At 36.1% G+C, this 16,545-nt stretch overlaps 2 protein-coding genes across 6 annotated transcripts in view; one reads left to right on the top strand and one right to left on the bottom strand.

Moving 5' to 3' along the window:
- Positions 1 to 8,492: 8,492 nt before the first annotated feature.
- Positions 8,493 to 12,741, bottom strand: LOC127632597 (protein FAM72A-like). Of its 3 annotated transcripts, none has more exons than XM_052111276.1 (5): positions 12,678 to 12,741; positions 11,929 to 12,127; positions 11,748 to 11,825; positions 11,295 to 11,419; positions 8,493 to 10,185 (listed from the first exon to the last, which is right to left on the bottom strand). In XM_052111276.1, exons 2-5 carry the CDS (start codon positions 12,072 to 12,074, stop codon positions 10,091 to 10,093), a joined length of 444 nt encoding a protein of 147 aa, XP_051967236.1. In that variant the 5' UTR covers positions 12,075 to 12,127; positions 12,678 to 12,741; the 3' UTR covers positions 8,493 to 10,090. The 3 variants fall into 3 exon arrangements, 2 of the variants coding, with proteins under 2 accessions (XP_051967236.1, XP_051967235.1); XM_052111275.1 differs by lacking the exon at positions 12,678 to 12,741 and adding an exon at positions 12,473 to 12,620 and having other exon boundaries at positions 11,929 to 12,124; XR_007969121.1 differs by lacking the exon at positions 12,678 to 12,741 and having other exon boundaries at positions 10,066 to 10,185; positions 11,125 to 11,419; positions 11,929 to 12,620.
- A 334-nt stretch (positions 12,742 to 13,075) lies between these two features.
- LOC127632581 (SLIT-ROBO Rho GTPase-activating protein 2-like) overlaps positions 13,076 to 16,545 on the top strand; it is a 153,424-nt gene continuing 149,954 nt past the window's right edge. For 2 of the 3 annotated variants that reach the window (XM_052111242.1, XM_052111239.1), the window contains exons 1-2: positions 13,092 to 13,182; positions 13,568 to 14,053. In XM_052111242.1, coding sequence (XP_051967202.1) covers positions 13,987 to 14,053 — 67 coding nt within the window. In that variant the 5' untranslated portion in view covers positions 13,092 to 13,182; positions 13,568 to 13,986. Of the gene's footprint in view, positions 13,183 to 13,567; positions 14,054 to 16,545 lie in introns of all 3 variants that reach the window. The other variant, XM_052111241.1, reaches the window with a different exon arrangement.

The following is a 16,545-nucleotide window of genomic DNA, read 5'->3' as shown; positions in this document are numbered from 1 at the left end:
ATTATTTTACCCTTTTATGAAGAGAGCAGTAATTTGATGAACATTAATTTAATTCTTAAATTTTCGACTAATTAAACCCTTCTGGAAATGTTTTGAAGGTTAACTATGAATAGCTGTGTTCAAATTAGACTCAATTGTTCCAAGTAGTTTCTTGCCCTGTTTATTTCACTCAGTCTGCAAACATTACATTAATTGAAACTGCCTTTGAAAACAAATAAATAAAGAAACAAAATAAATAACTGCACTCTATGTGAAATTAGATGGTATTCTTTCTAATGATTTTCATTTAACTGAAAATCTGGTGCACTATTCTCAGAACTCTGCGGTTGTTGAAGGTAAAGGTGGCCTGTAAGACTGCTTCTATGCATATTAGGACAACTTTGCATTAATCACAGAGCCACTGACCAACCACATCGATATTCATATAATGTATTTAAATGCACAGACATGACAATTACTGATTTATAATAAGAATAATATTAATAATAATGCAAATATAATACAAATTAACATATTACTACACAGTATATCTACAAAATTATAAGATAATTATAATACAGTACAAATCATTATGTGATTGTTTTAAGATCAATTCACCAGGCCATAAAAATGTGTTCTTGCAGCACCACGTTACTAAAAATAGGAGTTCAGACTCACTGTAATGAACAGTAAAAATAATAATAATAATCTAAAGGTAATAAAATAATTTTTATTATAAAAATAAAAATAATCACAGACCATCCGACAGACGCAAAGAGTTTGCTCTATATTTTCCTCATGCTTTTGTATTTTGTATTTAACTTCGAAAAAGATTTGTGAAGAAAAGTTGGACAGCTGCTCTTCTGATCGAACCGGTCCATTTATAAAATCAATTAGGCCAACCTCAAAGCCTAAAAAGAGCAATAAATTAGCTCTAAATTAGTCTATATGGCAAGATACTTTTGTCCATTGTAATGATGTTCACTGGTTTGTTGTACAAAAGATACAATTTCAAGATATTCAGAATTACATGTACAGTCACTTTGGGAAAGAGTAGAGAAAAGAACTTAAGCAACTCAAGAAAAGTACCTGAGAAAATATATCTTGTGGTTATCATGAAGTCTAAGACGACAGCGCAGTTGACTGCACCAGAAATGACTGTAAGGTGTGTCTGTATTCTTGTACAATGGCGGCCTCTAACGGTCAGTTGGATATTCCTCCTCTTTTCATTGGTAAAGGACACATTATTATGTTTTGGATGTTGATTTTTTTTTTTTTTTTTTTTTTTTTTTGTTGTTGTTGTTTTACAACCTTCATTAAAAGTGCTTTGGTTGTTAAGAAATACTTCCACTAATGCTAACTCTGGTGCTAAAATATCTTTATTGGGTTAGGTCCTTTTTTACATTAAATGAATAAATAAAATCAATATTCCAGGTTAGATTCAAGTACAGCTCAATCAAAATTTGTGGCAGCATATTGATTATCAAAAAAAACAAAACAAAAAAAAACAATTTCCCACTACTTAGTAGGTCATCATGGTAGCGCGGTCCTCAATCCGGGTGGCGGAGGACGAGTCTCAGTTGCCACCACTTCTAAGACAGTCAGTCCGAGCATCTTATCACGTGGCTAGTTGTGCATGACACTGTGGAGACTCCCAGCATGTGGAGACTCATGCTACTCTCCGCAATCCATGCACAACTTATCACACGCCCCATTGAGAGCGAGAACCCCTAATCATGATCATGAGAAGGTTACCCCACGTAACTCTACCCTCCCTAGCAACAGGGCCAATTTGTTTGCTTAGGAGACCCGGCTGGACTCGTCACTCATCACACCTTGGATTTGAACTCGTGACTCCGGGGTGGTAGTCAGCATCAATACAAGATATAAACAATGTGCACATAAATATGATTTTAGTGTGATAAAATCACTTTTACAACTTCGTTTCCATGACAAAGCAATATCAACAAACTCTAAAACGACTGTAAAAATTACGATTTAAACAACTTTACAGCTCAAACAATACATGAGTTTTAACAGAGGAATTAATTTAAGTGCTTTTATAAAATTATAAGCTCCATATTTCTGCCTTAAAAACCTCCAAAAATTGGCCCCAACTTCCAATATCTATTTTTGGCCCTTATTTTTTTAAACAAAGGAGGGATGAGTGGACATTTTTGTGGTTCAACTTGCACTGAATACAGAACATTCCTTACAAACCAAAAGAGCCCAGCTTATGGGACGAAGGCATTAGCTGCATATCATGAATAACCAGCAGATAGAGCCATTTACCATATATAGGCACATAGCGAATCAATAGATTTTTCTTTAGCGTAAATTACCCATCTAACCCAAAGGAGTAGCCTACCGTATAAAATGCACAAACAGCAAAATTATTTGCCTGTTTCATAACTAGATGTTGCTTTAAATATCCACTAGCCTGATTAAAACGTTCAACACATATTGTCTTGGACATCATGAGTCTCCTGTTTGTTTGGAGAGAAAAAAAACAATCGAACATGTTAGCATTTACTTGATCTCTCCAAATGTAATTAATTGCATAATTGTGCTTTAACCTTCAGAGACCTATGCATTGACATGGATTATATTTTATTATTATTTTTATTTTGTCTCCTTGAAAATGTTTGGCCTTTTTTATTATTATTTTCAGATTATCTTTGATTTATCTCCAAACTCTCACATTGCATTATATTTAACTAATGTCAGCATACTTTAATATATACCGAAATTAACAACGTGAAGATATCGTAGGCCTACCGTTTAAAAAAAAAATGGTATCGCAATATTTTGTTAGTACCGGTATACCGCGCAACACTAGCACAGACCCAGCACTTACAGTATTAATATATTACAGTATATATTAATACACAAGTATTATATTAGTATTATATTAATATATACGTAGTATTAACTTTGAACATTTGTAGTATTTTAAAGATTCAAATATTGCAAAATAATTGCAAAATTAGCTGCAAGAATAAAGGGCATCTTGTGGAGCACTTGCTTATGTGTCATATATGACAATTAAAAGACTGACCATAATCTGGTCCTTGAATAAATTATTTTATCAATTACAATAATGCCAATTGTGCATGTGCACTATTATATTTTTTACTCTGTGTGAATCCAAGTGGCTCGAGTGTTTTGACACTACATTCACCAAAATTCGTTCAGATACATTTAATGATTCAATGACCATTTCTGTTGTCAGAAGGTGGTGATATCCTTTAAAAATGTGTATGTCTACAGACCTAAGAAACTTTAGTAAAGGTTTTAAATTAAGTCGACCAATATGGGTTTTTTAAAGGCCAATGCCGATATCCAGTGAGCAGGGTGGCGCCGATACACTGTGCCGATATATCACACAATTTAATATAGTAAATAACAAACATAAAATTGCTAATATATATATAAATATATATATATATATATATATATATATATATATATATATATATATATATATATATATATATATATATACATATACATACTCTTATTTATGCATAGTGAATAAGACACGTGAAGTGTTATTTGTTACGTGAAGTGCTTTTACTAGCTGCATCCGAATAGGAAGCTGACTTGATACCTTTCTGCCTAATCAGTTAATGGCTTAACTGACAGCTGTTTTGAATAAATGGAACTCTTAAGGAAACTGGTCTCCGAACAGTTTAAAATGTAACTTATTTTCATCCTACCTCCATATACAGCCTACGGGGGCAGCATTTTCCTGTTTTTGGCACCCTCAAGAAAAAAATCGGCCAAACGGGAAGATGTATTGTCTGGTTATAATGAAAAAAGTCAGAATATCGTCCGATTTATCGGCCTCAGCGATACATTGGGTGACCACTTTTAAGCATTTATAAGAACAAAGCAAATCTATAATTTCCCTACAGTTTGTGAGCTGCTGAACATGACTTTTATCAAAAGACAACAATAATAGTCTTATAATAATTATGAGTTTCAATAGCATCTGTATGTTTTCATGTATAAAAAAGTGTGTCTACATATTCACTTTAGTAAAATGCTTACGTGTTCTAAGAACACAGCAGATCTAGTATTTCCTACAGTGTGTCGAGTGCACACCATCCATCCATCGTCAACCGCTTATCCTGTGTACAGGGTCGCGGGGGGCTGGAACCTATCCCAGCTAACATTGGGCGAAAGGCGGGGGACACCCTGGACAGGTCGCCAGTCCAGAGTGCACACCAACAGACGTAAAAAAAATAAAAACTGAAGCTGATATTAAAAATAGCTTTAAATATTTAACACAGATAATCTGCTTAAATTGGCATAAACAACCGATCAAACTTTTAGCTCTCAAACATAATGTAAAAAGCATAACTTAATGAAGAATCATAAGCTGATATAAAGTCCACTTGCAGCCAATCAAGAATGATATGCAGATAAATAACTCTCATTTGTGTGTTCCTCATCTCTAGATTATTATCAATGCCGACACAAAACATGAATAAATTAGCATTGTTGAAAGCAACTTTGTAAGTCGAGTTGATTAGACTGTCTGACTGACGGCCTATTATGTAAGGCTTGTTTCAGCTTATGAAACTCACCTGTGATTGGTTGGATGCTCACTCAATCAGCCCAAAGTAACAAAATGCAAAGAATACTGTTTACATATCCACCATTTGGACTCTGTATGGGTTTAGCTTGGAAAAATGCAGGGGACAAAAATGACCTTTTTTTAAGAGTGTGGGTCCCCCGCAGCTGCTACGCCATTGGTTTTTAATAATAAAAGGTAGGTCTATTATTTAATTACTCAGTGATGTGTAATGTCTGTAATGCCCTTTCTAGGGGGAATAATTTCATCCAAATTCTTCCTTACGATAGCAGTCAACAATACCCTTAGAGATAAATATAACTTAACTGTTTATTTAAGTGTTAATGACAAATAATTAATCAACTTGTTTAAACTATTTAATTTTCTCCTAAGTTACTAACCTGGTCTACTTTTGTGGCTACAAATGCTGTGCTACAAAATCAGCCATATATTTGCAATCTGAGTTCACATGAAGTTGTGTTTTCGAACTTTACATCTCGCCTGGCTGCCCGAAGTCATTAGTGATCAAAATTGGACCCGCCCACCAGTCCATTCTAACAGTAGTGATGCTGGACAGGGATATGAAAATTGTAACATATTCAAATAAAAAAAAAAGAATAAAAAAATTTTGGTTTAACATTTTTTGTGTGTGTGTGTGTGTGTGTGTGTGTGTGTGTGTGTGTGTGTGTGTGTGTGTGTGTGTGTGTGTGTGTGTGGAGCATGTATTTATCACTTTGTGGGGACCAAATGTCCCCATAAGGATAGTAAAACCCGAACTTTTTGACCTTGTGGGGACATTTTGTCGGTCCCCATGAGGAAAACAGCTTATAAATCATACTAAATGATGTTTTTTGAAAATGTAAAACTGCAGAATGTTTTCTGTGAGGGTTAGGTTTAGGGGTAGGGTTAGGTTTAGGGGATAGAATATAAAGTTTGTACAGTATAAAAACCATTATGTCTATGGAAAGTCCCCATAAAACATGGAAACACAACTGTGTGTGTGTGTGTGTGTGTGTGTGTGTGTGTGTGTGTGTGTGTGTGTGTGTGTGTGTGTGTGTGTGTGTGTGTGTGTGTGCGTGCATGTACAATAAATGTATTTATTTAAGGTTATATTGAATCTTTTTACCATGTCTTGATTTTTAAGCCTTGTGCCAGGCCCAGATGAATGAAAATCCATAATAAATGTACAAACTATTGCAAGTTTGAAACCATTATAACCTATAGTTGTGGCGCGTCATTGTCACAACAGCAAACAATTTTGCCCTTAGTGTCAGTGAAGAGCATGCTTGAGGTTACATAAACAAGTGATGTCAGAATTAAGATAATTATCACTTGTCTAAGCAGAATATTTTTATTGGCCATCATTTCCAATTAAGTTGTAATTTTGCCAAATTATGCAAAGAGTGTTAAAACACTATTTAATTGTGTTTATTTAGGATACATTAAATGTTAGCTATAAAATTTGTCAGCACTACAAAAAAATTGGCAAATATTATGTGAATCTCATGTGATGCATGCACATACACTGTTGGATGTTGTAGAAGACAAAATATAGTGTGAAAAAACATTTTATCAAGAGTTTACAGTGCAAAAAGTGCCCACAGTTGAAGAAACACACACTTATACGTGTTGTATACAGTATGGTACAGATGTTTTTAAATGCATCCCATTAATTCTTGCATGCATTGAAAACACATATATGTTTCAGGCAAATAAATTCTTTAAGACTTCTGCAATGTTTAGGTTGCTTGAAATCTTAGCTTAAAGATGTTTTTGAGTAACCCCATTAAAACTTAATAGTAAAAACTAAGTGTACTTGTCAGTGAGTTATACTCCACATGCACAATACAAGATTTAATCAGTTTACAGACATCCTGGAACTCCTTATAGACAACACTTCATTCAAAATCATCCATTTCTCCTTTTCCCATTTTCAGGATCCCATTTCTAAAAGGGAAAATTCACCCAAAATGAAAATGATCTCATGATTTCCTCACCGTACTGGCATCCCATGGAGTCATCATGAATAGTTTTACGTTGCCCTTATGTGGATTTTGGGGATTCAAAATTTTGGCACCCATTCACTTGCAATGTATGGACGCTACAGAGCAGAGAAATTCTTCTGAAAATCTTAATTTGAGTTCAGCGAATGAAAGTAAGTCATACACATCTGGGATAGCATGAGGGTGAGTAAATTATGAGAATTTTTGGGTGAACTATCCCTTTAAGCTGTCTTTTGACTTTAAGATTGACCGCTTCCAATACCAGTGAATGACAACACACCTACACCTACTATAAAAGCATTCCTTTGTAGATTTTATGATGGTGCCACATGTTGATTAGTGAGGTCTACGGTACCTGCATGGCACTTGAGCTGTGAATGCTGAATCGCATGTTTGAACCAATATGCATGCAAGTAAATGAATTCACTGTAACGGGAATGGGAATCAACCTATGCCAAAGCTTAATTGTTCTATGGAAATTCTTTCAGGCATTTCTTGATATGTTTACTTTTGCATTTTCCATCACTATTGCACAATACTGCTTAAATATAGACGAAACATTATGCAAGACATTATGCAGGTATCACTACCAGTCAGCATGTGCACTTGAAAAATGTATTAGGAAAATTGTTAATGTGTTCATTTGTTGAGGTGTATTTAAGAAGACAAAGACAGTTTAAAAAAATGAGCCTTAAATACTAAACGGTATTGCTCAAGCAAAGATGTGTCTGAACAGATTTCTCAGGGCCCAAAATATGATAGTGAGAAAATCGAGTTGATTCTCAAGTGGATAATAACTTAAGGGATGTGGTTTAAAATTGCTGAAATAACACGCTTCAAGCAATTCTGAGAATTGTATCCATTAAAACATTCCCACATCTTCTTTGTATTGGCAAATATTTGCAGATATGAGATTATGGGCATGGAACTTTGCCTGATATACCAGGAATCAGTTGTGCTGACAAAATAAATAAATAGAATAATAGAAATAAATAAATAAATATACAATGCTTTCAGAGAGTACCCCCTTCCCTTGCAGTTATTATTATTATAGTTTTTACATTTTGCGTTTGTTAAACCTTAAAATTATAACACTGAAATAAATTGGTCTAAATTACTTGGAGAGTGTCATCGCAATGTTCAGGCAATACCACCAATTTTTAATTGGATTCCATTTGCTGGGTCACCCCAGAGTCATTTTTTTTAAAGAGATTATTATTTAGTTGGTGTTCTTTGGGGGGATTTTTTTTCTGCTGTAAAATTCATCTTTGCCTTAAATGCACATATCTGGCAGAATTAAATGTTCTCTTCAATGATTTGCCTATTTTTGACACATTCCATGTCTTCGATGCCAACCAACTTTACAGTTCCTTCTGCTAAACACCTAAAGCATGCTTGACGGTAAGGATGTTGTTATGTAGCATAGGTGTTTGGTGTAGCTTTCAAAAGTTTCTAGCTTTGTCACATGGCTTCGTGTGACTTACTTTAGGTATTTCCTTCTTCCTTCTAGCTACACTCCTATAGGGGAATCAATGAAGTATTGAAGAGATTGTTTTCTGGGCAGTTTCTGCTATTTCAGCCAAATAACTCTACAGCCCTGTTCGTTTGGAACAACCCGATCCTAGTGCCTAGTTTGTGAAAAGTGTGAATGCTTTTTAATTTCCTGTTTTTATAAAAAATTCTGAGGATTTTATAGTAATTGACATATTTGAGTTTAAATATGCTTTAATTTGTCTTTGCTGCACACCAAAGTGAGAATAACTGATTGAAATTAATACTTTGTGAAGGCACAAATGCATATGCAGTTTTCTGAATTGCAAGACAACGCAAATCTGAGAACAACTATTTGATTTGATGGTAGTCAACAACAAACCACACAAAATGTTAAACCCATATAACTTTGATGACTCAAGGAAACACACATGCATATCCACAATAGAAATTTAATATCAAGACATTCAGCATACAAAACAACCCGAAGTTCAAACCAACAAAATATTGTCAGTGCAGATCAAACGTATACAAACTTTTTTTCTCAATCTCACATGGCGCAAATGAAATCAAATCATGTCAATATAAATACAGTATCCTGTTTGTTAAATACATTCAAAACATAACTTAAAACAAATAAATCCTCTGTATAGAAGTTGAAATGCAAAACAAATTTTTTCACCATTTAATTTTGGTCATAAATGCATAATAAAGATTGCTTCAAGGCATAAAGGAGCCAACCACTAAATATGCTACACCTGAAAGATCACAATAGTGGCTGCTTGTTCTTTTGCAACTGTTTTTTTTTTTTTTTTTTACTGAAAATGCAAAACATCCAATACAACACAGAAATTGTTGTAGTAAAACATTTACAGTGGGACATCATGCCCTTGAGACATTATGGTATATATATACACATTTCAGATAAACTGGAAAATACTTACAGTGAAATGGTAAACAGGGTTGAGGGAAAAACTGCTACTGAATGACTATATGTCTATGTAAAGAAATTAAATCCGGAAAAGATTCAAATCAGGAAGCCTAAATATCTTTTGTCCAGTATGTCACAGTTTCATGCAGAAATGATTTAATTATGTGCAGAATATTTTTCTGTTGTTTCTTCTCATGATTGCCTGTGTGACAAACAGTTAAACATAATTGGAACACAAAGGCTTTCAAATTAACTTTTGAATGAAGACATCTCTTTAAACAGCATTAATTAAAAAAGAGCTAAACAAAGTACCATAGTATATAATCAAGAAAGTTTCAATCAACATTGTTGTAATGTCAAATATTATTCAGCGGAGACCTAACTACTCTACCTTAAAGCTGCCATCTGATCATCAATCACTTCAAATGTCAAAGACATGAAAAGAAGCCCAAACAATTTCATGAAATTAAAGATAAGGCTATGCATAGACAGCCCTCATTTAGAATAAAATTACTTTGATGTATCAGTTCAACATTATGCAGATTGATATCCAGCTTGAGAGTATATTTAGTAATATTCAATCAAAATAGACAAATATACTTGTAAACCATTAAAACATGGTAAATGTCAGCAAATCTATATCTATCTATCTACTTGGTAGCACTTGGTTGCCTTGAAAACACATTTGTACCAGAGCACCCCTGGATTAACACACCTTGATTCAAGTTGATGCTGCTGCTAATTGTCATGAACATCCTACAGTTTGTAAAGGTTATAAACGGACATCATAGGATAACATAACATATGTTAAGAGTCCATCAAATTTTGTGCTACTGCAACCTTAAAGCAAAGAAAAACAGAAACTTGTTTACTTCTTTGGTAGTGGCACTCTGACGCACAAACTAATTTGAGAGGATGCTGAAACAATAGCAAACATTAAGAATTTCGAGTGGAAAATTGCAAATGATTATAAATATTTTTTTCTTTTCATTTTTTCTTTTCCCAGTCAGCTAAGCCTGGACAATGTGCTTTAAATGGAGATCGGTGCTCATGAAAGCCAGCTAGTTCACCACTGTCAGAGTCTACTTCCTTTGGCCGTTTGTTGTTCTATCTGAGGTACTCTTCTTCTGAGAAACTATCCATGCTGTCATCATCACTGTCCTCCAGCTCTGGTAGATCTCCCCATAGCAGCAGGTTCTGCCCTATTAAAGAGACAAGCTTCTTTTACTGAATGTGACAAATATACAGTACCGCACAAAAGTTTAGAAGCACTTTATGAATGATGGTTATTTTTATATCTTCTGCTTTAGAGAGTCAATAGGACATATTCATTTTAGATTTCCAAATATTCCTTTTGCAAATAGAGGGAATCCCACAACAGATGGAATGGCCGCCATAGAGCCTGGATCTCAACATCATCGAGTCAGGCTGAGATTATTCAGTATGAAATGACAGAATCAATTGAGACAGCCTAAATACATAGGACTGTGGCAAGTTCTCCAAGATGCTTGAAACAACATATCTGCAAACAACCATGAAAACATGTGCTCAAGTGTACAGAGGAGAACTGGTGCGGTTTTAAAAGCATAGGGTGCTCAAATCAGATATTGATTTAGTGTTTTATGTTTACTGAACTTTGTATGTGTTTACTTTATAAATAAAAATGATTCATGGCATTTAAAAAATGTCAAAAGTGCCTAAAGCGCAAATATGCTCTTTATGTGTAATTAAGCATTTAATTTTAATTACAGATGAAAGGGAACATCATTAAAACAACTCTTTAGTTCTAGTTGTTAAATTAAATATTTTAAAGAAATGTCCATGACTGGAAATGACAATTTAAAAATTATCTGATATTTAATTACTGAGAACTCTACGTATATATATATATATATATATATATATATATATATATATATATATATATATATATCTATAAACTCGCCATTTACTTTTTTAAATGCATACTTGCCTGACCTGCAAGAAAGCACCTAGCAAGTGGGAGTCAACCCATGCATAATCAACATAGCCTATCAAGTGATAGATTCTAAGCAAAAGCATCTAGACAGAGAGACCAAAAGTAAAAGAATCACTGATGCAACTGCACAACAATTATACATATAAGCCTTCAAAAATTTTACCTTATTCACCCCAAATTGAAATTCTGAAAAAATGTACTTGTTCCAAAACCGTATGACTTTCTTTCTTCTGTGGAACACAGATTTGGCTCTCTAGCTGACAAAAAAGCTGTTTGAACAAAAGAAGAGGGAAAAGACAATGGGTTTGTGGCAGATGGACAGGTGTCTCAAACCTGTTGCATCCAGTCTATTGATGGTGGACACAGCCTCACTGTTGAACATCCAGAAGTGACCATTGTTGCAGGAGAGCAAGCATGGCTTGCATGGGGCAACCACGTGATATCCCACAACATTTCCACTGAATGCACAGAAAGAGCCAGAGAGACAGACAAAAACACCAGATTCAATACACTTTGTGAGACACAATAAAACAAAACAGCAAATGGCTCATTGGAAACAATGGACTAAGCGTATAAGCTAACGAGGCAAAACAGCACAAATCTGATGCCAAACTGTAAGTCTAGATAAGTGTGCTGCCATATAATATATTACCATCTGTGCTATTAATAAACCTTATGATTAAACACAATAGCAATTTCAAACTCTAGAGACTTCACGACCAAAGTAATATGTACGGAAGAGAAATGCCACAGTCATCATAAATAAAACAGTGATCAGGTATTTACCATTTCAAACAGGCAATGTCTCTTAATTTGCATTTGCAGCTCTCAGTGGAATAACAGCTTGCCACGAAGTCAACTGTCCTAAAATGGGGAAAAATGTTCATGCTATGTATTAACCATAAATAAACAATTTATGTATATGTGTGTGTTGTCTGGTGTCAGTCACTGATCACGTAAACCTCACCTGTTTGGGGGTATGTCGGTTGAGAACAACTCAATTTCCGTATCGGCTAACAGAACAGCTTTCATTCCTCTCATACACAGCAGACTATCACAGTATATACAGTTGACTTGGGTCACACACTTATTCTTGAAATTTGAAGTTGACATGGTAGCAAGTTGTGATCACTTCAGTAAAGCTCCTCACAAAACGCCGGTTCCTGCTTGAATGAAACGTCACCTACCGAGTCAGCCGACTAGGAATACTTGCTGTGTGACAGTTAGATGTTTTATAAACATATGGAACCAACAGTCCGACCTGCACCTGGCTCTAGTCTATTTTTCACATGTATAACGGTTGCAATGTCTCCAAGTCTGCGTCTACCGATAACACAAAATGAAACCCCATACAAATTAACTTCAAAAATATTAATTATTTTCTAATTCAGGCCATGTTTAAATTAAAATACAGAATAGCCGAGTGTGCAGTTCCCTGTGCTTGTTAGGAAGCTAGCCAGCTAAAACATGAGCTAGTTATTCTTCCAAGCATGCCATACAATTATTCTGACCTGTTTTTGGATATCAAATCGTTCGAGATCTAGGCGGCAGAAAAACACATTGTACGGCGGTACAATATTTCCGCCGTTAAAACAAGGCTTTAGCTTGCTAAACGATGTTTGTTTACGTCCGCGTCGAAGCGGATACGCACTTCCTGAAACATTTTCAAACAGCCTTGACTCTAGCTCTGATTGGTTCAAAATGATCAATACTCACACATGATTGGTCAGTTAAGATTTCCTGTGTTGATTGGTTACAGTGCTTTTACGGGTACTGCAAAACAACTAAAGTAACTGTCAATGTAGCAAAAAAAAAAAATAAATAAATAAAAAAAAACATCTGTAAAAGTAATTTTTTATTTGGTATTAGAATAAATTTGGAATGGCGTACATTAATAAAAAGTTAAATAAAGCATCACTAAAAAGGATGGCTTTAAAAGTGGCAGTTTGCAACAGATCTAATACATTTAAGTTTTCAGCATGATCAGATAAAACAATGTTAAACCCATAGGAAAGTTTATTTGTGTGGTTTGATGGATTTGTGTCGTATTTGTGTTTTAGCTACAACCAATGACAGTCGAGGGGGGGTTGTTCTTTATCTTCCATGAAAAGAGGCGGGGTTTGAGTTTGGGAAAATTCAGAGAGTAACAGATAGTTTTGGGGAGGGGTGGAGAATTTAGGTAAATTAAACTCGATTTTAGAAATGGAAATCATCTCTCAAGGTAAGTGGTTGATCGGTTTCATTCAATTGTATACAATATAGGCGCATTAGACACACGAGATCTCCGTTAATCCTACAGATAAAACGTGGGGATCTCTTTAAGAGAGAGAGAGAGCGAGATTTTGGCGATTCTTAAATGTGTTTCCTTTTCAGATGGAACATATCTGTTCTTATGGGCATAATATTTCATGGAAAGCACTAATAATTTCAAGTCTCCCTGTAAACATGTAAGGCATGCTCTGAATTAATGTTAAAGTATGGTATTCCCCAAGGGCCTGCGTATTAAAAAGCGAAACAGAGATTAAAAGTTTTGAGGAAGTTTACTGGAAAGAACTAGTCTTTAGAAACTTGATCCAGTGAACTTTCTCTGTGCCCTGTCTGTGCAGTGTGATGCTGGAAAGCCCGATGGTGATCTTAAGAGCCTTTAAAGTCTAATCCATGCCTTCATCCTAGACTGAGAAGTCTCTAGCCACACGGATGGTGTGTCGTCGTCTGACCATTGGAGGAAAGCAGAAAGTTTTGAAGGCACTGCATCTGATAGTGCGGATCGTGTGAGAGTGAACAGTGGGATGAAACTCATCTGTTCTTTATTCCCCGCATGCTGTCGGACTATCCGGACCCATTGTGCCTAGGAAGACGACGGCAACTCCAACTAATAATGCGGCGCGACTGATCATCGACAGGAGACAATAACCATTGCCATTCTAACATATTCATCCTTGGATATCTGTAGACAAAGTGCGGCGAAGAACCTTTTGTTCCATTGTGTTTCTCGCTGTAACGGGACTGTTTCATTGAGATCGATATGACGTCTCCGGCTAAATTCCGAAAGGACAAGGAGATTATAGCCGAATATGAAACGCAAGTTAAAGGTAAGTGAAATAGCTGTTTCATTGGATGTTAATGTGCATTCTTACACAGCTACCTTTGTTTCACATTGGTCACACTGTATACGTGCGACAGCGCTACTTACTTACGGGATGAACATAATCGCATTACCGTATAGAAACGGTATTTATTTTTTCTTAATTTTTATCTTTGTGAGAAACAATTGTAGTGCATCTCCACATGTGACAATGTGTCTAAATGGAGTGATAGTCGCGCGATCACTCTGTACTGTAGCCGTAACGATCTATCACTGATACAGGGCACTGTCATTTCGCCAATGTGTGAAGCGGTATTGACAATAAATAACCTAACTCAACCGTCTTTTACAGACAGAGTAGCGTTTGAGTGCAAAACGGCGTTAATATGTAATTTATGTGACATAAGTGCTGCTTTTGTGTATTGTTTTTGTCTCAGTCAGCGAGGCAGGGCGTTTTCTTCTGCCCTGCATGTCTCTACGACCACTGGTGTGGTGCTGTTTAAACCTATTGATTTCTTTGAAACGTCATGTGCTGTCTGAAGCTGACATCGGGATGAATAAATACTTTGAAGACCATTTAAAGCAGTCGTTTCATAATGTATTGGCAATGCTGCGTTTTAACGGACAGAACTGCCGTGACCATGTCAAGGCAGCATTGAGCTTATATGAACTCGTGAATCTCCGTGATAGTTCGGTTGTGCTTATATCCTAATTAATACTACTAATACTACGCCGTGATACAGTGTGACGTTTATTGACCTTATTCAGAGTAGCATGCACCATATTTAATTTTGACCGGAATGAAATCCAGGCTGTGGGTGATAGAAGGTGCCTACCAGGTACAGTCTCCACAAAAGGTTGTAGGCTACTGCTGTTTAATGGTGCACTCAGTAATTATTTCCCAATTAGAAAAGTTTTACTCCTAATTAAATAAATTGCAATATTGAAAAAAATAAAATAAAATCACAAGCACTCACTAAGATGAAGACTCATATTAGGAACCTTATAAAAGCTGTTTTATTCTATCTGGAGAGGGTCCCATCATGGAGGCTGCCATGTTAGGATCACATGACCAGTCAAAGACTACCGGTACTCCCTTCTCATTTACTGCCCTGTTATTGGACACTTTCACTCGTAGATTACATTTATTAGTGATTTAGTAGCGATTTTCTACAATGGAATTTTTAATTTGTGTTTGAATGATGCTACATCCATGCCAAGTCCAAGATGACATGAACAAAATCTTACTGAGTGCACATTTAATTTGGTGTTCAGGTGTCACAAATTGCAGTAGAGTCAGGACCCAAATGCAGAGAGAAAATGGGAATTTATTTAACCAAAAACAAAACCAAACTTTAACAACCCCATAGGGGAAAAACACAGTCCAGTGCAGGGGATCCACTGAAGCTGGGCTGGGGCAGACAAACTGAATCCAGGACCGACTAAGAATAGGAGCACAAAACAGACATGAACACGAAACAAGATAAACTTGCTCTAGACAGCACACACAAGGAGACCGAAATAGGGAGAGAAATCAATCATGTTAACAAGCATGGCAGGTGTGACTAACAAACTAATAAAAAGCCAAAAAAAGGAGGCGGGGTATGAAGCAAGACAGAGAGGCACAAGGCAAAACAAAATCAAAACAAAGCCACGTGCTGTCACAAAAACGCAGACACCCGAATGGCACAATTGCATATCGCCAAGACAATAAGACAACATGCGCTCATGCCAACAGACAGATAAGATGAGAGAAAGCACGGCAATGCCAACAAAGCAATGATGTGCATTCTCACACCAGACAAAGCCTGATCGAACATCGTGAGGCAAACACTACACAATGCATGCAACAGGTGACAAGACGAGACAGGACACCTATGTGAGAGCTCGGCCACAAATAAACCCGACATCTCAGACCGATGTGACCCAACCTCTGAACAACATGAAGAAAGGTCACGACTCGGGTGCGCAGCGTAATGTGAAGCACGTCTGTGAGAGACAGACATAAACGATTGACTTGAGTGCGTGCCCTCAAGATAAAATAAGCGCAATGCACCCATGACAATAACACATGTCTGGATGCCGACACAGACCAAAACAAAACCAGACAGGGAAGTCAGGACACCATGCTCCAGACAAGAAACAAGACCAACCGAAGAGCGCACGGCAGGGAAACTTCAAACGAAGCCGTGCGCTCACAAAGACAGAAGACAGAACATAAGACACAGAATAATGTTGTCTCGATCCTGCCACACAAAAACCCAGTCTGACAGAGTGACAGGACTGTGATATCAGGTGTCGAAAAACTGAAGAAAAAAAAAAGTTCTTTGTAGACTATTGATTGTAACCAGAATATGAAATTAGCACCTACCATCCGCCATGCACATATCACAAGTTCCCACTATTACTTCTCTGTCAGTCATCTTGAAACAATTTGCAAGAAAATTGTCATCTATGAGAATGCTGCATTTGATCTCAGACCATATCAGGATTTAATGA

This window comes from Xyrauchen texanus, chromosome 39 (assembly GCF_025860055.1).
Source record: "Xyrauchen texanus isolate HMW12.3.18 chromosome 39, RBS_HiC_50CHRs, whole genome shotgun sequence".
In the NCBI taxonomy this organism is placed as follows: Eukaryota; Metazoa; Chordata; class Actinopteri; order Cypriniformes; family Catostomidae; genus Xyrauchen; species Xyrauchen texanus.
This window is presented reverse-complemented; position numbering and strand designations above follow the sequence as displayed.

What these genes read in the sequence shown, in the direction of transcription:
- LOC127632597 (XM_052111276.1), bottom strand. Translation starts at nt 12,074, where the DNA reads ATGTCAACTTCAAATTTCAAGAATAAGTGTGTGACCCAAGTCAACTGT. An exon ending in ACCGACATACCCCCAAACAG is followed by an intron (nt 11,826 to 11,928) that starts GTGAGGTTTACG and finishes TCCCCATTTTAG; the next exon opens with GACAGTTGACTTCGTGGCAA. An exon ending in GACATTGCCTGTTTGAAATG is followed by an intron (nt 11,420 to 11,747) that starts GTAAATACCTGA and finishes CTGTGCATTCAG; the next exon opens with TGGAAATGTTGTGGGATATC.